The sequence below is a fragment of the Nycticebus coucang genome, chromosome 21 (genome assembly GCF_027406575.1).
Source record: "Nycticebus coucang isolate mNycCou1 chromosome 21, mNycCou1.pri, whole genome shotgun sequence".
NCBI classification, from domain to species: domain Eukaryota; kingdom Metazoa; phylum Chordata; class Mammalia; order Primates; family Lorisidae; genus Nycticebus; species Nycticebus coucang.
In genome coordinates this window covers 17,947,470-17,971,278 of record NC_069800.1, presented here as the reverse complement: position 1 = coordinate 17,971,278, position 23,809 = coordinate 17,947,470, and the positions used below count along the sequence as shown (strand labels likewise).

Below are 23,809 nucleotides of genomic sequence, written 5' to 3'. Positions count from 1 at the left end.
TTAATGATGTGGGCAGCATGAATACACACGGGGCAGTCCTGGGAAACCAGTGGCCATCAGTCCTCTCACGGTCATTATGGTGTCTTCCAAACAGGATTCAACGTCTGGGTCGCTGATCTCCCATGGCCACACGGAGTGATGAGTCCCTCAAACAAGGCAGAGCAAAAGAGATGGACACTGAACTGACAGCCAAAACCTTGTTGATCTGAGACATCCAAAGAACCGTCGACCCAGTGACCAGCCGACACATCATGGACGTCAGCCTCCTTCTGCTCACCTGATCATCTCAGTGGACAGAGAACAAGAAGATGCAGTGACCACCTGGCCACACCCTTGAGGGACGCCTGTCTGAGTTCTCCTGAAGCAGGCCCCAAGGTAGTCCCAGGAAGTACAGGGAGAGGAGGGGAGAAGTGACCCAGGGAAGGAAACAAAGCCCATGAAGGTGTGTTAAAGAGAGGTTACCACCGTGGACAGCAGGGCTCAGTCCTGCTGGGGACCCCTGAAAGACTGTGTGGAACCCACTGGGACTGTCCTTATGTGGGTCACATATGGCTATTCCCATAGCCAGAGAGATGCAGGAAGCCACAACAACCTTCAGCAAGGCCCAGGGTCTGTGAACAGGGCACCAATGCCAAGGGCTCTGGGGCCAGCTTTAATTGAGAACTCAGGCTTTGTTCTGGCCTAACAGTTCTTTGGAGGCAGAGAATGAGCCACCAACACAAGGAACCCCAACTCGGGTCTATACTACCCACGGCTCAGCTGTAGGGCTCTGAAGTCATCTAACCTCACCAACAGTGAGTTTCCACGGGCAAAGAAAAAGGACTAGGTTGGGTCATTTCTAGGGTTAAAACCTGCCCTGCCTGTAACCACAAGGCTTCCCCAAGGCAGTGCAAGGCCCTCCCCAATACCCTGCATCTGCGGGATGGGTTCATGATTTCCGCTACATCCAAGTGCCACTTGTACTCTTGTAATCTCCATATTTTTCTTTAAATCGACTCATTTTTCCTCAGATTTATTTGAAAAGGAACTTTTTAATAAATAAAAGATAATCATAAAAAATTCATAAATACAGACTCAGCCCCTGTAGCACAGTGGTTACAGCACTAGCCACATACACCCAGGCTGCCGGGTTCAAACTGGCCCAGGCCAGCTAAAACAACAATGACAACTACAACAACAACAAAAAAAATAGCCGAGCATTGTGCTGGGCGCTATAGTCCCAGCTACTTGGGAGGCTGAGGCAAAAGAATCACTTGAGCCCAAGAGTTTGAAGTTGCTGTGAGCTGTGATGCCATGGCATTCTACCGAGGGTGACATAATGAGACTCTATCTCAAAAAAAAAAAAAAATCATAACTACAAAATGTCACTCCTCCAGGTACCATCTAAAATCATCTCCCACCCCAGCAGGGCTATGACTCCACACTCTGGAGAAAAGCACACTAGCCTAGTGTAGGACAGAGCCCTTGACGTACCACTTGATGTGGTCTGTCATATCAAGTGCTCTAAAATAATACCCATGACCATGGATCTAACACCACCACATGAGAGGCAGGTCATATACATTAATACATCGTTTAATTCTCACTGGACAACTAGACAGACTTCTACTGCCATGGACAGGACTACTACGTCCCCATTTCACAGATGAAGAAGCTGAGGTTCAGCAAGATGAGGCAATTCACACAGTCTGGGAGATAGTTGATGGCTGCATGAGGACACACTCCTCCTTCGGACCCTGCAGCTCATTTGTCGGTAGAAATCTCTTATCCTGGACCCAGGGGACAGTGACACCAATTCCCTGTGCTGGCCTCACCCATACTCTTGGTAGCATCTTTCCCCAGAACCTTCCTAATATCCATTCTTACGGGACTGACACCTCAAAGGTCCACACTCTAGGTCACGATACTCATGAAGGTGGTAGAGCTATCTTCTCTGGGTGGTAAAATGCTGAGATGGCTTTTCCTTGTTTTTCATGATCTGCACTGCCTTATTTGTCTACTGAGGATACGTACTGCTGTTGTAATAAGAGAAAAATGACAGAAGGTTTGAGCTTTTTTAAAAATCCACTGTCATTTTTCCATCGAGCGTCAAAAGAGGAACCCCATTTTTTGGAGGAATGCCCAAGATGGCACTGCGTGAATGTTGACCTTAGAAGTCTGTCTCAAGAAAGCCCTGCCTGCAGTGAGGACAGATACTCACAAAGCAGCAAGTGTTGATGCTGAGCAGGGGACTGGGAGGACCTGAACTGGCACTTCAGGAGAGGGTGTTAGGTAGCCAGTGTCCCAGGAGGCAGTGGTCTGTGGACAAGACAGGGGCCCCACCTGGCAGCCTGGTATTGCCAACAAATTGAAGAATGTGGATGAGGTACAGGTGTCAGCAGAACAGGAGGGCGATGTTGGGCTAATAAGGCCCACTCCCAGCCCAGACCTCAACAGGCTTGGGGCCAACACTCTGCGGAGAATCCTTGAACCTGTATCTTTAGGGCTTTCCTGAAGCACATTCTCACCATCACCTTTGTGTTTACATCTAGGGTGCTTGTATATCATCCTGGTTGGCCTGGGACCACACCAGTTTACAGCAACTAACCTGAATAATTATTGACAGCACCCTCTTTCACACAAGCCTCCAGGTTTAGAGAACACATGATATATGTTCACACAGAGAAGGGACACTGCAAGCAGGTAACATGGACAAAGCAAAATTCCATTTCCCTAGATTTTAGTTCTGATTTTCCCACAATAAGCAGAATAATTCTAGACAACAACAGTTGGACAAAGCAAGGGAAGGCAAACCTCCCATGCTGACCCTGACTGTCTAAAGTGGGTGTTTGGAGTTCTACGTGGAGAAGAATCCTTAGGCATTTCTGGGCACAGCAGGGCAGAGTCTGCTGTTTGATCATTGATTATGATGAGGTTATAGGCACAGAAGAGGGTCCGTCCCCACCGCTTCTTCCACTCTGACAGGTGAGCTGGGGACGGAAATGATCAATGCTTAAAGCTTTTGCCATGCCTGGTTTTGTACAACCAGGATTATTCTGCTCTTTGGTGGTGTTCTCCCAGCTAACGCAGAAAATCCAATTAATCAGGATGATGATGGAGAATCCCGACAGCGAAGGGACCCTGCAAGGAATAACTCCTACAGAAAGCTCTGCAAAAAGAAGCTAAGAATCAGACGGCACCTGTGGCTCAAAGGGGTAGAGCACCAGCCCCATATGCCGGAGGTAGTGGGTTTAAACCCAGCCCCGGCCAAAAACTGCAAAAAAAGAAAGAAAAGAAAGAAGCTAAGAATCCCCGGTAACACCCATGGGGCTACTTTTCATGCTAGGAGAAGAGGGAGCTTGAGGGCAAATGGAAATTATTTCCTCTGTCATCTAAAGACTTCTCCTGCGGAGTAGCAACCTCAAGACTCTTAGCCAACAGGATAGAGGAGTTCTTGCATCCAAATGACCACTTCCCAAAGCAAGCTCCTTCCCAAGTTTGGGTGTCTGTGATAAGCAGAACAGTAAACTGGCAGCTTCTCACTTTAATGCTGGCACATTTTGCTAACCCAGCACAACAAGCTGCATGGTCTGTGTTTCTCTCGAAAGACCATGTTTCTTGGAGTAGAAGTGTGTGTGACCGGGTGTGTGAGTTGATGCACAAAGACTCAGGTGAAATTAAGAATCAAGAAAGACAGTGACTGCAAAAGAGGTCGGCAAATCTTCAAGGAACACAGAGGAGCCATGGGAGACAGTGGCTTCTGCCATTCAGCTCAACACTGAAATCGAGCTACCCAAACCCGAGGACGTGCTCAGCTCACCTTGTTAAGCCGTTCAAGCATTTCTTTTAGCAGCAGTTGACATTCACACTCATTTTCATACCTGCAAATTGGACACATAAGCAAAAGTTGGGCGGCTTTCATGATTTTGTATGGATCACACACACTCAGAACTAAATTTAATCTGAGTAGTACAGCCTCTCCTTTAAGAAGAAGCCCTTAATGTCACAGTAGCAGCTAATGCTGCGTTTCCTAGCTCACTGCTTCGCAGTCCTTTTCATGCTGTGGCTCAAGCAGAAGCGGGAACATTTGCACTGTGTGTGGTGTTAATGGGGAGCCGTCCGTGGAACACAAGTCTCCAGCCTGGAGGCTCCAACCCTCCACCCGCCCTTCATGCCCTGCCACTCTGAGGATAAGGGAATTACATCCCCATATCTGTAACCCAAGTGCAGTAGCAGCACAGAGCCCAGGAGCCCATCAGATGCCATTGACAACTGACACCTTTAAACTGACCTCACTCGCATTTTGCTGGTGTGTGCGACCTGTCAGTTTTTTTAGATTATGTCACTTAATCCCCACAACACCCTGGAAGAGAGCAGTTATCATTAATTGCTGTGTGAAAGATGAGGAAACTGAGGCTGAGATACTTGCCAAAAGCCACAGGCAGATGCTACCACACGTCACCCTCATCCTAGTGGCATCACTCCTGCACAGCTTCCTCTGGGCAGGGTGTGCTGGACATGCCAGGGGTCAGGGCCCCTGGAGGCAGCCCTCAACCTTGAAGGAACTGCCTGGTGCATTAACACCTCAACTGCGTCTCTCAGCTGGGATAACTGAGGCATAGTTTATATCCAGCAGATTGAGCTCCAGCTGCCCCCAAAGACAATGATGGTAATGTCATTGCTAATGCCTTCCTTCCTGTCTTACTTCCTCACTTCCCTGCTCCCAAAGAAGTGGCTTGCCCTCAAATCCCAACTCAGGCTTGGCTTCAGGAGAACTCCCAGCTAAGAGAAGAGTGAAGGCAGGACTCAGACCCGAGACTGCCACCAAAACCACACCACGCTGCCTGCGTAGAGCAGAGAAAGCCCAAATGTAAACATTCACAAGATTAACAAAGCAACAGATATTAGCAGCAGGCTTATTTTTTTCCCTAGTCAATTTCTTCCTGGACTTCTAGAGAAAATAATAGCAATGGAAGAAGCAGAGAGACCCCAGAATCACCCTGGTCAGTGAGGGTTTCCCCCTGGGGGAATCTTACCCCTGAAGGAAGAGAGATGATCACTTCCTGAATAATCCTCGCCCCCTTTCCCTGTAAGCTGCCCCTCAATATCCAGTCTCATCTTCTCCCAGGAGTTACAGTCCTTGACCTTTGGAGGGCACGGGGCTGCCTACAAGGGAAACTACACTGCCAATCCTTCCTTGCACCTACGTGTGGGTCCAGAGCTAAGTCCCGGTCAATGAGATGGAAACTGAGTCTGCCTGTAGCAGCTCTCACAGGTCTGCAGTGAGTCAGGCAGGAGCCCTTTGCCTCTTCATTGGCACCCCTTCCTCCGTCTTGAGGCCTGCAACATGGAAGCTGCCCTCTGGAAGCCCATGCAGAACCTTCTGGGTCTCAAATATTGCAGAGTATCACACTGAACTGATCACTCACACTTACACAAGAAACCAACCAACTTCCATTCTGAGTGAGCACTTTCTCCTTTCATTTATAATGTTGTGAAACCCATCACCCCCATCCATTTCCATAACTCCTCATCTGGCAAAACTGAAACTCTGTACTCATTAAACACTAACTCCCTATTCACTCCTCTCCCATCTCCTGGCAACCACCATTCTGTCTCTGTGAATTTGACTACTCTAACTGCCTCATCTAAGAATCACACAGTATCTGTCTTTTTGTGACTGGTTTATTTCACGTAGCATAATGTCCTCAAAGTTCATCCATGTTGTAATATGGATTATCCAGTCCTTATTCAGTTATAGACCACATTTTGTTTATCCATTTATCCACAATGGACAATCAGATCACTTCCACAATTTAACTATTGCGAATAATGCTGCTATGCACATAAGTGTAGAAATACCTCTTCGAGACCCTGCTATAAATTCTTTGGGTACATACCCAAAAGTGGAATTGCTGCATCATATATATATAGGACCTCTATTTTTAATTTTTTTAGGAACTTGCATACTGTTTTCCATGATGGGTATACCATTTTATAGTCCTGTCGACAGAGTTCACATGTTCCAGTTTCTCTACATCTTCACAAACACTTGTTATTTTCTGTTGGGGTTTGTTTTGATAGCAGGCATCATAATGGGTCTGACAGGAGCCAATGTAACTTTGAAGTTTATGTTATTTGTGGTTGAAACCAATCCTAATTAACCCCTAACCCAACCCACAAAGCCTTCTGTGCCCTTGCACATCCATGCACGGGTGGAGTAAGATACTTCCTAGCCATGAACAGTTCCAGAAAACCACGCTGCTGTGTTCTCAAAATTAAAAGTCCTAAATCAGGGACGGTGCCTGTGGCTCAAAGGAGTAAGGCACTGGCCCCATATACCGGAGGTGGCAGGTTCAAACCCAGACTGGGCCAAAAACTGCCCCCCAAAAAGTCCTAAATCAGGGAAGAACAATTAGGAATATGTACACTGAGTAAACATTCCTGGACCTAAAACTATCTGAGGAGCTCAGCTCTAACCAGTAAGCAAACATCTCTACACAACTTTTACATTCACACCAGGATGTCACATTTAACATTTCTTTTGTGTGTTGCTCTAATGAAGCCATAAATTATTTTTTAATGTGTAATCAGCTTCGAGAATAAAACTATTAACTGCATCTAATTCATTCATTGCCCTTTCCTGCTAGTACATCTAAGATTTCCTATAACTCAAAAATATGTTTGATAATGAACACATTAACCCAAGAGCAAGGGTAATTTTCATGCAAGCCTCAATTTCCCCAGGAAGGGCTGTAACAGCTCTCTTCTTCCAGCTTCAATTTGTTTCTATGGATCAAAGCCTGAAGCAGAAGGCTGATGGGAACTAAATCAATTAATGTGTTTTGATAAATATGTTCAATTCACAATGTCGAATAAACTGCCTAAGATTCAAATGGAGAAACTGGAACTCAAACATAGAGCAGGTTTAGAGAAATCCTTCCAGGGACCCTATTGTGTGTGTAGACCACATTTTGTTTACCATTCATCCAACCAGCGGGATATCAGCAGTTCCCAAATCTGGCTATTCACTGAAATTATCGGTGAAGCTCTCTAAAAATTACAGTTCCTGAGCCTCACTTGGGGTCCAAGTAGGTAGGGCCTGGAGATAAGTATTTTTTTTAATCTTTTTTTTTTTTTTGCAGCTGTTTTTTTTTTTTTTTTTAGCTGGGGCTGGGTTTGAACCCGCCACCTCCGGTATATAAGGCTGGTGCCCTACTCCTTGAGCCACAGACACTGCCCTGGACATAGGTATTTTTAAATTAATTTATATAATTTTTTTTTTTTTTGCAGTTTTTGGCTGGGGCTGGGTTTGAACCCACCACCTCCGGCATATGGTGCCCGTGCCCTACTCCTTTGAGCCACAGGCGCTGCTCTATATAATTTTTTTTAATAAAAAATAGAGTGCTGTGGCGTCATAGCTTGCTGCAACCTCAAACTCTTGGGCTCAAGCGATTCTCCTGCCTCAGCCTCCTGAGTAGCTGGAACTACAGGCGCCGGCCACAACGCTTGGCTATTTTTTTGTTTGTTTTTTTAACAGGCCTGGGCTGGGTTCCAAGCCACCTGCCCCAGTGCATGTGGCCAGCGCCCTACCCACTGAGCTATGGGCACCACCCTAATTTCTATAATTTTTAAATGAATACATTTCTTATATGGTTAAACAATTTTTAAAGTACAGTATTTAATTTAAATATCCCTTTTTTAAATATCCCTCCATCTCCCAGTTTCTACTCTTCCATCTGCACAGGTAACCAGCGTCACTGGGTGCATGTGTATGTGTGTCCAGAAATTCTTTTTCCTTATGCAAGCAAAAAATGTCTATTCTCCCCAGCTTTAAAAAAACCAAATGATGGCTCAGCATCTGTAGCGCAGTGGTTATGGCGCTAGCCACATACACCAAGGGTGGTGGGTTCGAACCCAGCCCAGGCCAGTTAAACGACAATGACAACTGCAACAACAAATAGCCGGGTGTTGTGGCAGGCGCCACTAGTCCCAGCTTCTTGGGAGACTGAGGCAAGAGAACTGCTAAGAGTTTGAGGTTGCTGTGAGCTGTGATACTACAGCACTCTACTGAAGGCGACATAGTGAGAGTCTGTCTCAAAAAAATAAAAAATAAATGATAAAACATACCATTCTTTTTTGACAGCTGCATAGTACTGCATCATGTGAATGAAGCACCAGGTTATCACCCATCTCCTGCTACTGGGCATTTAGGTTAGCTCAAGGCTTACTACAAATCATGCTGCAGTGAATATTTCTGCAGCCATGCCATTCCACAACTGCTGGAGCGTGCGGTGGAATAAATTTCTCCAAGTGGCCTCCTGAGTCGAAGGGCACAGTATTTATAATTTGGAAAGATGCTGACAAATTGCTGGGCATCTTTTTTCTTTTTAACAGCTCCTACCTGATTTGAACACATAATTCCATCTGTGGGAGGAGAGACAATACCCCAGACCATAGCTTCTTAAACTTCAATGCTTAACTTCTTAAACTAGGAATTCAGATTCTGATTCAATGCATCAGGCTCAAGAGCCTGCATTTCTAGCAAGCTCCTGGGTGATGCCCATGCTGCTGTCCAGGGACTGCAAGACCATAGAGGACTCACATAGAAACACAATCCCCAGATGTCAGCTGTGATGCCATGAAGACAGATTTAGCGTGTCCAGGATCTAAATTGCAATCCCAGGGCAGCAATTCAGCAGCTGTGGGGGCTTTTCCCCAAATCCCTGCATTTTCTGAGCCTCAGTTTCCTCATCTGAAAAATAGGTGCAATAAGACTAAAGTTGCAAGGATTAAATAACATTGGTACATTTCAAAAAACACTGTGCGGAGCAAAAGAAGCCAGATTGTGAGAGTCTGTTTTTGTGGAATGCTAGAATGGGCAAAATCGATCCATGATGATAGAAATCAGAACACTGGGTATCTCTGGTTTGGGGAGAGGGGAACTTTCCGGGATAGTGAAAGTATCTTGTTTTGGTAGCTATACAGGCATATACATTTGTCAAAAATCGCTGAACTAGGCAATTAAAATCTGTGCATTTTACTGTTTATAAGTTGTATCCAAATTTTAAAATATATGAAAAGTAAATGATAGCAGTTCGTGTAAACTGTGAAGTACCATCCAAACGGAAACTAGTCCCGTCTTAAGGAAATATGCCACCTGCGTGCAGCCATGAGGCAATAGGTCGCCAGGGAACCAAAGAAAGCCCTCCACCTCTGACTGGTGGCAGTGTGCTCCCAGCCCAGCTCGCTGCCTGGTTTTCCCCCCAACGGCCGCCGCTTACTTGCTCCGGAACTCGTCGAGCGCGCGCTGCGCCTCGGTGCCCTGGCGCTCCAGCCGGGCGCGCTCTGCCGCCAGGTCCCGAGTGCGCTGGCGGTTGCTCTCGACCTGGCGTGCTAGGGCGTCCTCTGGGCCGGCCAGCTCGCCCAGGCGCTGGAAGGCGTCCAGCTGCCGCCGGAGGCCGGCGTGGCGCTGCTCGAGCGCGCGGGCCCGCTGGATGTGGGCGGCCACGCGCTCGCCGAGCCCCTGCAGCGCCACCAGGCTCGCCGCCCCGACCCAGCCATCGTCGGCCGGGCGCTCGGGCTCGGTGGCGCGCGACGCCTCGTCTGCGCGCTGGTACTGCTCCTTGCGAGCCTGGAAGACGTAGCTGCGCCGGTACATGGCTCCTCCCGAGCAGGCGCGCGCACACACCGAGCCAGCGGTGCAGGAGGCGCCCCGCCGCGCCCGCAGCCTGCTAAATAAACATCGGAGGCCCCCGGCGCGCTGCTGGGACGTTCCAGAGCCGATCAGCAGTTGGGCGCCACGCCGGGTCCGCGCGCGGAAAATAAAAGAGCAGCAGCCCGCTTTGTGAGCTGGATTAGCGGCCCATAGAGCGAGGGGTGGGAAGGTTACAACGGGAAGTGAAGTTTTTGTTCCATGATTGTTAAGGCCTGTTGCTTTTTAATTGAATGGAAGGTCAGGGGACGAGAGAGGCATGACGTTCTTTTGACCGGTTCCCCTGTGATTGTGAAGAAAACCCAAGGCGAGCTTGTTAAACTTGGGCTAGCTCAAGAGACAGGGCCGTTGCTCTGTTCTTTCTTCCAGTCAAGCTTATGGTCCAGTTGTAGAACATTTTAACAATACCATTATTTTTCTGATAATTTAAGCAATTCCTTTTCATAATTATAACGTGGCAATTAGGAGCCCTCTCCATGGTAGTGATTCTGAACTACGGATGCAAATGGGGGCAAGACATGATTGCAAGAGGGACTTTACCTAACAATTGCAATCAGTGTAACCTGGCTTATTGTACCCTCAATGAATCCCCAATAAAAAAAAAAAAAAAAGTTTAGAAAAGGAGTTTTAAACGAAAAAAAAAAAAAATAGCATGAGTATCCCAGTAAGCAGAGAGGTGCAGTTACAAGTAATTTCTTACTAATTAACACCCATTTTGCAGAGAAACTACCTACCGTTTTCAATAACATAGGAAACTGGCACAGTTATGTTATTAATATTATAATGTCACCCTTGCTCTCATGGATTTTGACTTCCTTTCTTGAGTGAAAGAAATAAGTAGCTTCCCACCCCCACCCTCACGACCTTACTTTAGTAGGTTCTTAGGAAGGAAAAATCCTTGCAGCCTAAAGATTTAATAAATTGACCAACTCTCCATTAGAAAAGAATAAAGGATTTATTTTTGCCACTGTGTCTAATTTTTATTATAGAATTAACAATTAGGTTTTGATGCCAAGCTTTATACGGTATATGTGTATATATATATATAATTAATAAACTCGGCTTTGAGAAATTTAAATTTTTTTTTTTTTTTTTTTTTTTTGAGACAGAGTCTCAAGCTGTTGCCCCTGGGTAGAGTGCCCTAGCATCACAGCTCACAGCAACCTCGAACTCCTGGGCTCAAGCGATTCTCATGCCTCCACCTCCCAAGTATCCGGGACTTGCAGGCACCTGCCACAACGCCCAGCTATTTTTTAGTTGCAGCTGTCATCGTTGTTTGGCAGGCCGGGCTGGATTCAAACCCGCTGGCTCAGGTGTATGTGGCTGGCGCCTTAGCTGCTTGAGCCACAGGGGCCCAGGCCAAGAAATTTAAATTTTAAAGGTAAATTGTAAGTCCAGTCACAGTGACTCACGTTTGCAATCCTAGCACTCTGAGGCAGAGGCAGGAGGATCTTTTGAACTCTTAGAGGCCGAGGTAGGAGGATCTTTTGAGCTCAGGAGTTAAGAGACCAGCCTGAGCAAGAGCAATACCCCCTTGCTACTAACAATAGAAAAACAATTTAGCCTGGCAGCGCATGCATATAACCCCAGATAGTTGGAAGACTGAGGCAAGAGGATTGCTTGTGCCCAAGAGTTTGAGGTTGCTGTGAGCTGACCATACTCTACCTAAGGTGATAGTGAGACTCTGTTTAAATAAATAAATAAACAAACAAATGTAAATTGTGGGTGTTGAAAGAAATTAATACCATTTGATGAGATTATTCCTGAATATAAATATTTTGTCAGTCCAATTTTTTTTTTTAGAGTTTTTGGCCAGGGCTGGGTTTGAACCCACCATCTCTGGCATGTGGGGCTGGCGCCCTACTCCTTTGAGCCACAGGTGCCTCCCTTTTTTTTTTTTTCATGTGTCCAATTTTTTAAATCATTATCAAAAGGAGTGTTTCCAGCATAGCTCAGTGGGTAGGGCACCGGCCACATACATGGAGGCGGGCAGTTCGAATCCAGTCCAGGCCAGATAAACAACGACAACTGCAACAACAATAACAACAAAAAATAGCTAGCTGTTGTGGTGGGCGCCTATAGTCCCAGCTACTTGCAAAGCTGAGGCAAAAGAATCAATTAAGCCCAGGAGTTTGAGGTTACTGTGAGCTATGATGCCAAGGCACTCTACCCTGGGAGACAGCTTGAGACTCTGTCTCAAAAAAAAAAAGGAGTGTTTCCTTAAAAATAAGGATTAGCAAAAAATAAAAAAAGGATTAGCAGTATGTATAATCACCAACTATATGGATTTCACCTAAATTATACTACAAATTAAAGTCATAGTTACCAAAGATAGAGAAAGAAAATTACACAAATCTCTGTTGAGTTTCTTATTACTTCAAATTCTTACTGTAAGATAATGGATTCAGTCCATTAAAGGAAGGTCCTAAGCAGTGCTCATGGCATGGTTTACTGATCTATTTTCTTTTTCTTAAGCCATGTAAAATTAGATGTTATGTTCAAATTGAGAAAGACACATTACTTTTGGGTTGTTTGGTTTTAGGGGGCTTTTTGTTGGGTTTTCTGTTTTTAGAGACAAGAGTCTTGCTCTGTTGCCCAGGCTGGAGTGCAGCTGGGCAAGACTTGAACTCCTGGGCTCAAGTCATTTTCCCACTTTGGCATCCCAAGTAGCTGGTACTACAGGATTCAGCCACCATGCCCAGCCACATGAACATTTTTTGTAAGTACACAGATACCATGCTGATAAAGTGGTAAATTGATTTTAGGATTTCTAGAGAAAAAAAACAACAACATATAACAATAGTGATAAAATTATTTATTCCCTTTGATATCAGTCAGATATTGCTACAGAATAAACTATCTCCAGACTACCAGTAAGTGACATGCAACCACAAGAAGTGTTTATCACTACCCTACCAGGTCTGCAGCTCAGCTGGATGGCTTTCCTTCCAGCTGCAGGGTCTTCTGGTCAGCAGGAGCAACTCTGCCCTAAATGTCCACCTCCTCTGCTAACAGTGACAAAAGCACAAGAGCAAGTGCAGCCACACAAGCTCCTTCCAGGCCTTCACATCGCATCCTATCTGCTGGCATCCCATTGCTCAAAGAAAAAATCACATGGCCACAGAGGCAAGGGGCAGGGAAGAGGCCTTGGCTCACCCTGAGGCCATGGCAGGGGTTCTGGTGCATAATTTTATCGGGTGAAAAACTAGGACCAACAACTCTTTCAACCACATATGGTAATCCCATTTGTGAAAAATATATTGCAGAACAAAAACAAAGGAGAAAGGATATTACTTCAAATGAATCCAGTGGATACCGGCTGCTGTTTTCTTGAAAGAAAATAGAAAAAAACAATGAAGAGAAATAGTAAAAAAAAGTATTTACAATTTTTAATAAAAAATTTAATAAAAAAACCTGAGCGACAGTGAGCCCCCAACTCATGAAAAAAATGGAAAAACCCAGCCGGGCACCACGAGCGCCTGTAATCCCAGCGGCTTCCGGAGGCTGAGGCAGCGGGGGGCCCGCAGCCCGAGTCTGAGGTTGCCGTGAGCTACCACGCCCACTGCACTCTGCTCAGGGGCATAGGGTGGGACCCTGTCTCAACAACAACAACAACAAAATGTTTTAATAAAAAAATAAAAAATTTAATCCAGTGGAACAAACACTTAGAAAACATCTACTTGGGCGGCCCCTGTGGTTCAGTGAGTAGGGCGCCGGCCCCATATGCCGAGGGTGGTGGGTTCAAACCCAGCCCCGGCCAAACTGCAACAAAAAAAAATAGCCGGTCGTTGTGGCGGGCGCCTGTAGTCCCAGCTGCTGCGGAGGCTGAGGCAAGAGAATCACGTAAGCCCAAGAGTTAGAGGTTGCTGTGAGCCGTGTGACGCCACGGCACTCTACCCGAGGGCAGTACAGTCAGACTCTGTCTCTACAAAAAAAAAAAAGAAAACATCTACTTGAGAAAGCATAGTCTCAGAGTTAAATATTAAGCCAAGTGAAGTCCCTTCCCTCCTGCATAGATATGCAGGAGACAAACTCACATCCAACTAAATAAACACAAAATCTGGAATAAATTCTAAACCAGAGACCTCAGTAGAATGCTGTGATTATATTGCCTAACTTCAAGTACGCTGGGAAATTCAATCTTACCACGCCTAGAAGAAAGAGACCACATTTGTCAGCAACCCTAAAGATACACTGCTGGTGGTAGCTTACTCAGGAGCAATATAGATCTTACCATAAAGGAGAAAGCATTGCTGAATTAATTTAATTCAAAAGACATGCTTCTAGAGACAGATTCCACAAGACTTTATGAATGATCAGGTATGGAAGAGTTAAGCTAAACACAGTTGAATGGCACTAGTTTGGGGGCAAGGATTGGAAATTGTTGCTAGAAAGACTTGAGCTTAAGTTCTGGCCCCTTCACTTTGGTAAATGATTTTACCAATCTGGTCCCTGTATGGGCACTAGTAAAATAGGAATAATCACCAAACATCCCAGTTTGCCTGAGACAGTCCACACACATTTACACCTTCTATCTCAGCATGATTATAGGAAGCACCCTCTTTCACTCTCAAGAGTTATCTTGTTTTGTCTGAGAAAGACAGTGTCTTTTATTCTGGCCTGCAGAACTTAAATACCATATAGCCTGAAACTAATTATGAGGATTCATCCAGATAAATCCAAAATAAGGAATAGCCTATTAATAAAATAAAAAGGGGGTAAGCCACTGTGGCTGACGCTTATAATCCTAGCACTCTGGGAGGCTGAGGCAAGTGGATAGCTTGAGCTAAGGAGTTAAAGACTAGTCTGAGCAAGAGCAAGACCCCTGTCTCTGCTAAAAATAGAAAAATTAGCTGGGCGTTGTGGTTGGCACCTGTAGTCCCAGTTACTCAGGAGGCTGAAGCTAGAGGATGGCTTGAACCCAGGAGTTTGAGGTTACTGTGAGTTATGATGCCATGGCACTCTACCTAGGGGGACAGAGTGAGATTCTATCTCAAAAAATATATTAAATAAAAAAAGAATGGATAGTATTCTATAAAAATGTTAAACATCATAAGAAGCAAAGAGCGGTTATGGAAATGTTCCAGATTAAAGGAGGTTAAAAAGACTCAACATCTACATGCACTAGGAACTCTAGACTGGATCTTGTACTAGATGAGAAAAAAATGCTATAAATGTCATTGCTAGGTCTGTTGACCAAATTGAAATATGGACAATAGTTTAAATAAAAGAACCATACCAGGTTCGGCACCTACAGCACAGTGGTATGGCGTCAGCCACATACACCAAGGCTGGCAGGTTCGAACCCAGCCCGGACAACTAAACAACAATGACAACTGCAACAAAAAATAGCCAGGTATTGTGGCGGGCACCTGTAGTCCCAGCTACTTGGGAGGCTGAGGGAAGAAAATTGCTTAAGCCCAAGAGTGTGAGGTTGCTGTGAGCACTCTACCGAGGGTGAGGTAGTGAGACTCTATCAAAAAAAAAAGAAAAAAAAGAGTTCCTCTTGTGGCTGGGTGCAGTGGCTCACGCCTGTAATCCTAGCACTCTGGGTGGCCGAGACAGGTGGATTGCTTGAGTTGAAGAGTTCTACACTAGCCTGAGCAAGAGGGAGACCCCTATCTCTACTAAAAAAATAAATAAATAAAGTAATCATACCAATGTCAGGTTTACTGAAGTTTATAACTATACCACAGTTATGTAATATAATATACTTATTCTTAGAAAATATACTCTGATCTATCTAGGGGTAAAAACCCACGATGTGTGCTACTTATTCTCAAATGGTTCTGAAAAACAATGGCGTAAGCTAGGCGAGATGACACATGCCTGTTACCCAGCTACTCAGGAGGCTGAGACAGGTGGATTACTTGAGGCTAGGAGTTCAAGATCAGCCTGGGCAATAGAGTGAGACTCTGTCTCTAGGAAAGCAAAAAAAGATACGTGTAAATACAAACACAAATATAGTGTAATTATAAATACTTATTTTTGATATAATTATTCATATTTATATGGAGAAAGAAAGGAAATCAGTCGAAATATTAACAAGAGGCGAATCTGGGTACAGGGGTATGGATATTGTTTGTACTAGTCTTATGATTTTTCCTAGAGGTTTGAAATTATTTTCAAAAATATTTATGAAAAGTATGATTACCTTATATATTAAGCCCCTTTGAGTGTAGGCTTTTCATAAAAATTACTTGCTTTAGGGCGGCGCCTGTGGCTCAAGGAGTAGGGCGCCGGTCCCATATGCCGGAGGTGGCGGGTTCAAACCCAGCCCCAGCCAAAAAAAAAAAAAAATTACTTGCTTTATGTATACATAAGAGCAAAGAGAGGGGGAGGGACAGAAATGAGCATGGTTTAACAAGCTGGGCAATACTAACAGGAGAAAATGGTCTCTAACCATTGAACAATTTTAACCTTGTGAAAAATACTATGAAATAATTGAAAGTGTCGGGCGGCACCTGTGGCTCAGTGAGTGGGGCGCTGGCCCCATATACCGAGGGTGGCGGGTTCCGACCCAGCCCCGGCCAAACTGCAACAAAAAAATAGCCGGGCGTTGTGGCGGGCGCCTGTAGTCCCAGCTGCTCAGGAGGCTGAGGCAGGAGAATCGCCTAGGCCCAGGAGTTGGAGGTTGCTGTGAGCTGTGTGACGCCACGGCACTCTACCGAGGGCAATAAAGTGAAACTCTGTCTCTACAAAAAAAGAAATAATTGAAAGTGTCTATAACAAATTTGAAGGGAAACAGAAAAAGAAAATGCCAGACGCATGGTGATTATAACCATATAAAAATATAACTATAAATCAGAAATTACTCATAATACCAGCTCGAATGTTCGTCATCTCTTTGTTCCTTTCCAGAGACAAGGTCTCCCTCAATTGTCCAGTCTGGAGTGCCGTGGCTACTTATTCACAAGCAGCATCAGAGAACACTGCGGCCTCCATCCTCCCACTTCAGCCTCCCAGGTAGCTGGGACCACCAGTTGCACACCTCTATGACTGGTCTTTTCTCCACGTAAAGTTGTTTAAATTAGGGAAGAAACTTTTAAATTAATTAACATTTTTCTCCACTGAAAATATATTAAAAATCATGAGTAAGGGCGGCGCCTGTGGCTCAGTCGGTAAGGCGCCGGCCTCATATACCGAGGGTGACGCGTTCAAACCTGGCCCCGGCCAAACTGCAACCAAAAAATAGCCGGGCGTTGTGGCGGGCACCTGTAGTCCCAGCTACTCGGGAGGCTGAGGCAAGAGAATCGCTTAAGCCCAGGAGTTGGAGGTTGCTGTGAGCTGTGTGAGGCCACGGCACTCTACCGAGGGCCATGAAGTGAGACCCTGTCTCTACAAAAAAAAAATAAAAATAAATAAAAATCATGAGTAAAATAGGCATCACTGGTTGCCTTTTGGTCAATTTTCATACTCTAAAGTTTTGAGCTAACCCTTTTTAAGTTTGCTTTGGATTTTCTACAGAAACAAAGGGTAATGGAGAAAATCATGTATCCCTTAGACGTGGTGAGAGAGAATGCCAAAGAAGAGTGAGTGAGGTCCAGGAGAACAGGTCTTCTCTAAGAGACCACCGGATACACCCGCAGGGTCCTCTCCGTGGTGACTCGCATTTGGGAATTTGTAGACGTAACTTCCTGGAACTTGGAATTTTTCACTTCTGTGAAATCCTTTAGTTCTGTGGGGACTGGAACAGCAGCTCCCGCTTGATTCAAACTGGCCAATGAAAAGGGTACCTATGGGGGCGGCGCCTGTGGCTCAGTGAGTAGGGCGCCAGCCCCATATGCCAAGGGTGGTGGGTTCAAACCCAGCCCCGGCCAAACTGCAACCAAAAAATAGCCGGGCGTTGTGGCGGGCGCCTGTAGTCCCAGCTACTCAGGAGGCTGAGGCAAGAGAATCGCGTAAGCCCAAGAGTTAAGAGGTTGCTGTGAGCTGTGTGACGCCACGGCACTCTACCTGAGGGCAGTACAGTGAGACTCGGTCTCTACAAAAAAAAAAAAAAAAAGAAAAGGGTACCTATGGGTTGGAACTTTTGGACTATAGATAAAAAGGGAAAGACCAAGCCAGTCAGGGAGAGTGGCCATTTGGAATTCTTTTATGAGGTAAACTCCCAGCTGGTGAATAAAGCCCCTCCTCTTATAAACAAAGTGTTTGGGTGCTCTTTCTCTCCATGGGGCCTCGTCTTCCTGCAACAGTAGGTGAAGGAGCTAAGAAAATTTCACCCCAAAGTATGATTCCTTGGTATCAAGATTATTTTGAATTAAAGGCCATTCATAATCAGGAAACTTTGAATGAAGACTTTCCTCTATCTGCCTAAAATCTTAAAGGGCTGCTAGGCTCCTGATCACATGCTAACAGACCTGGCCCACAGGTCTTTGAAGCACAATACCTGTCTCTCAGGTTAATTTACTAATCAATCTGTTTCTGTCCATCTACCCAGCCTCCCTCCCTCCCCCGGCAACCATTTGCTACATGTATACTTTCTAGTTTCTCTCCGCACTCCCTCCTAAAACGCATCTTTAAAAGCCACTGTCTATCACTGAAACATTGGGAAATTATTCTTGTGCTTCCCCCCATGCACATGGTATTTGGAGACAAATCTTTCTCTTATTAATCTACTTTCACTTGATCTTTTCAGCAAACCAACCTAGGGGAAAAGGGCAAGTTTCCCTGAGACTCCCCTTCATAGGTTCATGTTGGGTCTCTGCTACCTACTAGCTGTATGACTGGCTCTAAACAAGTCGTCAGTAATGTGTTTTCCAACGTGATGGAACCAATTTGAGTTAAGCTATCTCTAAAGTTTCTCTCCTGCTTATTATGGGCTGAACTATGTCTCCAGCAAAATTAACATGTTGAGGGCGGCACCTGTGGCTCAAAGGAATAGGGCGCCGGCCCCATATACCAGAGGTGGTGGGTTCAAACCTGGCCCCAGCCAAAAAAAAATTAAAAATAAAAATAAATAAAAAAAAAATTAACATGTTGAAGTCATAACTCTGACAGAATGTGACTGTTTTTGGAGATAGGGCATTGAAAGAGGTAATTATGGTAAAATGAGGTCTTTAGGTGGACCTGGTGTACATCTGAGAAGAGATCAGAACACAAGGCACAGAAAGAGAAAGACCACGTGCAGATGGACAGGGACAGCCACTGGCCAGCCAGGGAGAGAGGCCTGGCGGAAACCAGTGCTGCTGACACCCTAATCTCAGACTTCCAGCCTCAAGCCTATGAGAAATAAACTTCCCTCTTTAAGCCACCCAGGCTGTGGCACTTGGTTTCAGCAGCCCTAGCAATCATTCTGATTCTGCAGGGTTAACAAACCATCCTTTTCCCGGAGCATAAAAATATCTGCCACAAGAGGGCCACGCTGGTGCGCTAAAATTGAACCCCCTGCGGTGTGGTGGTGGTGGTGAGGGAGGATGCTTTACTTTACAGCCATATGTATACATAAGAGCAAAAGGCAACTGCAAGTCCCGAGAATACAAGGCGCACAGCTTGAAGCCTTTACTGGATCAACTCCAAAGTCAAGTCAGCCATGGAAAGTCTCGTTTTGAGTAAAGTGGCGGACACCCCAGGAGTGAAAGGACAGAGCCCTGCTCTGTGTAGTCAGGCCTCTCCCTCAGGCTGCATTCTGTAAAGATACACTGAAGATGAGTCTGCCCAAACAGTCACACGGGGCCAGGTGTGGTGGCTCACACTTGTATCCTAGCACTGGGGGAGGATCACTTAAGGTCAGGAATTCAAGACTAGTCTGAGCAAGAGCAAGACCCCATCTCTACTAAAAATAGAAAAATTAGCCAAGCATGATGTTGTACTAGCAACGAGGGAGGCTGAGGCAGAAGGACAGCTTGAGCCCAGGAGTCTGATGTTGCAGTGAGATATGATGATGCCACTGCACTCTAACTGGGGCAACCAGGGTGAGACTGTCTCAAAAAAAAAAAAAAAGAAAGAAAAGAAAAGAAACAAACAGAAAAACAGATCAGTAGGTATGGAAAAACAGGCTCAAAGCCAGGCCCTCTCTCCAACTGCATACACATGGTTGACACTCAGTGGTTTCGGGAAAGTAAAGCCTGAGATTCAAACACTATCAAAGGCAAGAGGGAAGTCACTAAGCATCAAACCTGTTTTTTTTTCAGAGTCTGATATAGAAATGGAAGCAAGTATCAAAAAACCCAATTTATGTGATGACAGGTGCATTCCTGGTTCTTTGACTGGGCAACAACAAAAGCCAGGACAAGTAATTGGAATGTATGATCCTAAATTGCATTCTAGACTGGGGGGAAGGGGAGGTGTAAAAGACATTATTGTAATGTTGATGAAATTTGAATGTGGAATGTGGATGAGATAATAATGTTATAACTGAGTTAAGGCTCAGCGCTGTGGCTCAAGCAGCTAAGGCACCAGCCACATACACCTGAGCTGGTAGGTTCGAATCCAGCCTGGGCCCGCCAAACAACAATGACGGCTGCAACAAAAAAATAGCCAGGCATTGTGGCGGGTGCCTGTAGTTCCAGCTACTTGGGAGGCGGAGGCAGGAGACTTGCTTAAGCCCAGGAGTTGGAGGTTGCTGTAAGCTGTGATGCTACAGCCTCTACCCAGGGCGACAGCTTGAGGCTCTATCTCAAAAAAAAAAAAAAAAATCTATCTATCTATCTATCTATCTATATAAATATTATAAGTGAGTTAAAATGCCTGATTTTTTTTTGATGACATGTAAGAAAGTGACCTTATTCTTAGAAAATATGCAATGGCTAAGAGATAAAGAGGCACAATGTCCAACTTACTCTCAGTGGTTCAGAAAACAGGTATATATGAATATATATATTCATATAATAATATACAAATATACATAAATAGAATAATAAAGCAAATAGAGCAACGTGTAACTAATTGGTGGATTTGGACAAAAGGTGCAGAAGAATTCCTTATATTCCTCCTGCAACTTTTGCATAAGTTTGAAATTATAACAAAAGAAAAAGGTATCCCCCCAAATCCCAAGACCTCCAGGAATATTGTCCTGAGAACACATGTTTTTTAATGATAGCAAGAAAATGTACAAACTCCAAACTCTCCTTTGATTCACCAGTTCGTATCCTGGCCTTAGCAACCAGGATTTTGTTGACAGCTACGGTAGGAGTTTAACACCCATCATAATCGTGGTGATAATAGTGAGGATTTTGAGATACATCTGGACTTGCCTTCCCAGCACACAAGACAATAGAGCACAGCTTTGGAATGTCATTGAGACATTGTCACACCAGCTCACCGTCATTCTGGTTATGCATGAAAAGTGCCATACCCATGACCTCAGGGATGCAGAAATAAGTCATTGTTCCAGCAGGCGCCATCCTTAGCCCTGAGTTTGGAGACATCTCTCACAGTTGTAATTTCTGTGGATATAAATCTAGCTGTGGTATTCATATTTCTGTTCTGCATTTCACTCTAAGATATCATTAAGCAGACCTACCACCTCTATCATGTTGGGTCAGCCTGCTTCTGAACAACAGCCCCTTTCTTCTGGAACTAGATTGTCAAGTGGTTTGATATATTATCAAGCCACAGTTGGCTAACTGGCAAGCCCACTCCGCCTTTAAAAATAGGATGTTCCAAACTACGCTTTGTATCAATTAGAAGATGGATCTTAAGGAACTGGGCACATACATCCATGAATACATTTCTTTTTTAAATTTATTTATTTTTTTATTTTTTGTAGAGACAGAGTCTCACTTTGTCACCCTCGGAAGAGTGCCGTGGCATCTCAGCTCACAGCAACCTTCAACTCCTGGGCTTAGGTGATTCTCTTGCCTCAGCCTCCCGAGTAGCTGGGACTACAGGCGCCTGCCACAACGCTGGCTATTTTTTTATTGCAGTTTGGCCGGGGCTGGGTTTGAACCCACCACCCTCGGTATATGGGGCCGGCGCCCTACCCACTGAACCACAGGCGCCACCCCCATGAATACATTTCTGATAGAAATATACATTCATTTCTGGGTTGGATAAACTTGTAAAAAAAAAAAAAAAGAAATCTACATTTACAGATTTAAACATAAATCTGAGATATCCATTGTCTTTATAGGTCCAAGTCTAATGTCCTATTGATAGCAAAAGGAACTGATTGAACTATTTCACAAGAGAACATGTTCTATTAATATCTTCCAAAGTTTACCAGCTCCCAGCTTCGACCTGCAGTGGGGAGAGGTGATAGGGCAAGTTATTTTATCATCCATTTCCAGATTGTACACACAGTTTCACAGCATCACGAGGCACACCAAGACCATACGTTTTAAACTCTAATTCACCTCTCCTGCTAAAGTCTGTGTGCCGCTTTCTAATAAAATGTCTAACAGCAGCCAGCTTACAGAAGACTGCTATCATCTGGCAGGGTCTTCCAACCACTTCAAATAGTGCCTCTTCCAACCTTCTGCTTTGGTAGTTCATTTGGAAGGTCCAACCCATTCATGGCTCTCCAAACCCTAGGTCTACCCTTCCAGATGGCATCACCTGCCCCCATGTCCTCTGGCTTCCCACGTGGGGTTTGGCAAATGGGAGTCACTGACAGGAGATCAAAAGGACTCCCTTTCCTGTTTCCCTCTGACGATAATCTCCCTTCCAAGCCCGACAGGCCAAGAAACCCTGTGGCTAAGGCAGAACTGCTGTATGATGGTTCTTACTAGGCTGTAGCTCTTGGAGGGCAGGCTAGAAGCGATGTGAATATTATCCTGCTCTTCCACACTCTACCACCAACGTGCTCGAGATTGCCTCCTACCAATGCCCATGCCTTTGTTTATTTAAAATTGTGTCATCAGACTTTAATTTTCCCCCAGTAGACAATGTCCTTTCCTGCTTTTGCCTGTCACCTTCAGTTTGGCACCAGCATCTTCCTGACTCCTTTGCACCTCCCACCCAACCCCTCGAGCATACTGATGTGCCCAAGTACATGTCTAAAGCGTTCTTCAGTTCTACTCATCCAAGCTCCCAGAGACCAAAACAGCCCTCTGTCTAAGACAGACCTGCCATATTATTCTCATTAGACTGCAGCTCTTTGAGGGCATGGCTGATAGCAGTGCTGGTCACTTCCCCAGTGGCCATCTTTTACCTGAAGATCCCTCCAGACACCCATCCTCTGTCCTCCTCGCGACTCTCTAAACCCCAGGTTGTTGCTCCTAGATTGCATCACATGTCCTCTGGCTTCCCAAGTGGGGTTTGGCAAATGGGATTCACTGGCAGGGGATCAGAAAGACGCCCTTCCTGCTTCCCTCTCCCTCTGATCATAATCTCCCTTCCAAAGTCCTTTCCTCTTGCCCTTTTAGGCCTAGGGATAGTTAACACTTCCTGCTATTGTCCCTACATCATGGCCACTTCACCATGTTTTCTTTACTTTCTTTTTTTTTTTTTTTTTTAGGCAGAGTCTCATTCTTTTGCCCCAGGCTAGCTTGCCGTGGTGTCATAGCTCACAGCAACCTCAAACTCCTGGGCTCAGGCTTGGCACCTGTAGCACAGTGGTTATGGCACCAGCCACATACACTGAGACTGAGGTTCAAACCTGGCCCTGGCCAGCTAAAACAACGACGACAACTGCAACAACAGGCGCCTGTAGTCCCAGCTACTTGGGAGGCTGAGGCAAGAGAATCGCTTAAGCCCAAGAGTTTGAGGTTGCTGTGAGCTATGAGGCCATAACACTCTACCCAGGGCCACAGCTTGAGACTCTCAAAAAAAAAAAAAAAAACTCCTGGGCTCAAGCAATCCTCTTGAACTCCTTAGCTCAAGCAATCCACCTGCTTTGGCCTTCCAGAGTATTAGGATTACAGGCATGAGCCACTGTGCATAGCCTCATCATATTTCCTTTTTTTTGGAGACAGAGCCTCAAGCTGTCACCCTGGGTAGAGTGCTGTGGCATCACAGCTCACAGCAACCTCCAACTCCTGGGCTTAAGTGATTCTCTTGCCTCAGCCTCCCAAGTAGCTGGGACTACAGGCTTCTGCCACAACGCCCAGCTAGTTTTTGGTTGTAGTTGTCCGCCAGCTCTGGTGTATGTGGCTGGCACCTTAGCCGATTGAGCTACAGGCACTGAGCCCTCATCATATTTTCTTGATTCTGTTGATGTCATCCACTATTCTG

The 23,809-nt window shown here is 45.3% G+C and overlaps 1 protein-coding gene across 2 annotated transcripts in view; it reads right to left on the bottom strand.

Moving 5' to 3' along the window:
• Positions 1–23,809, bottom strand: part of BFSP1 (beaded filament structural protein 1) — a 91,653-nt gene that overhangs the window by 31,260 nt on the left and 36,584 nt on the right. Inside the window, exons 1-2 of one of the 2 annotated variants that reach the window (XM_053574438.1) lie at positions 9,264–9,673; positions 3,800–3,860 (exon numbers count right to left, since the gene is read on the bottom strand). In XM_053574438.1, coding sequence (XP_053430413.1) covers positions 3,800–3,860; positions 9,264–9,640 — 438 coding nt within the window. In that variant the 5' untranslated portion in view covers positions 9,641–9,673. Of the gene's footprint in view, positions 1–3,799; positions 3,861–9,263; positions 9,674–23,809 lie in introns of those variants that run through there. The other variant, XM_053574439.1, reaches the window with a different exon arrangement.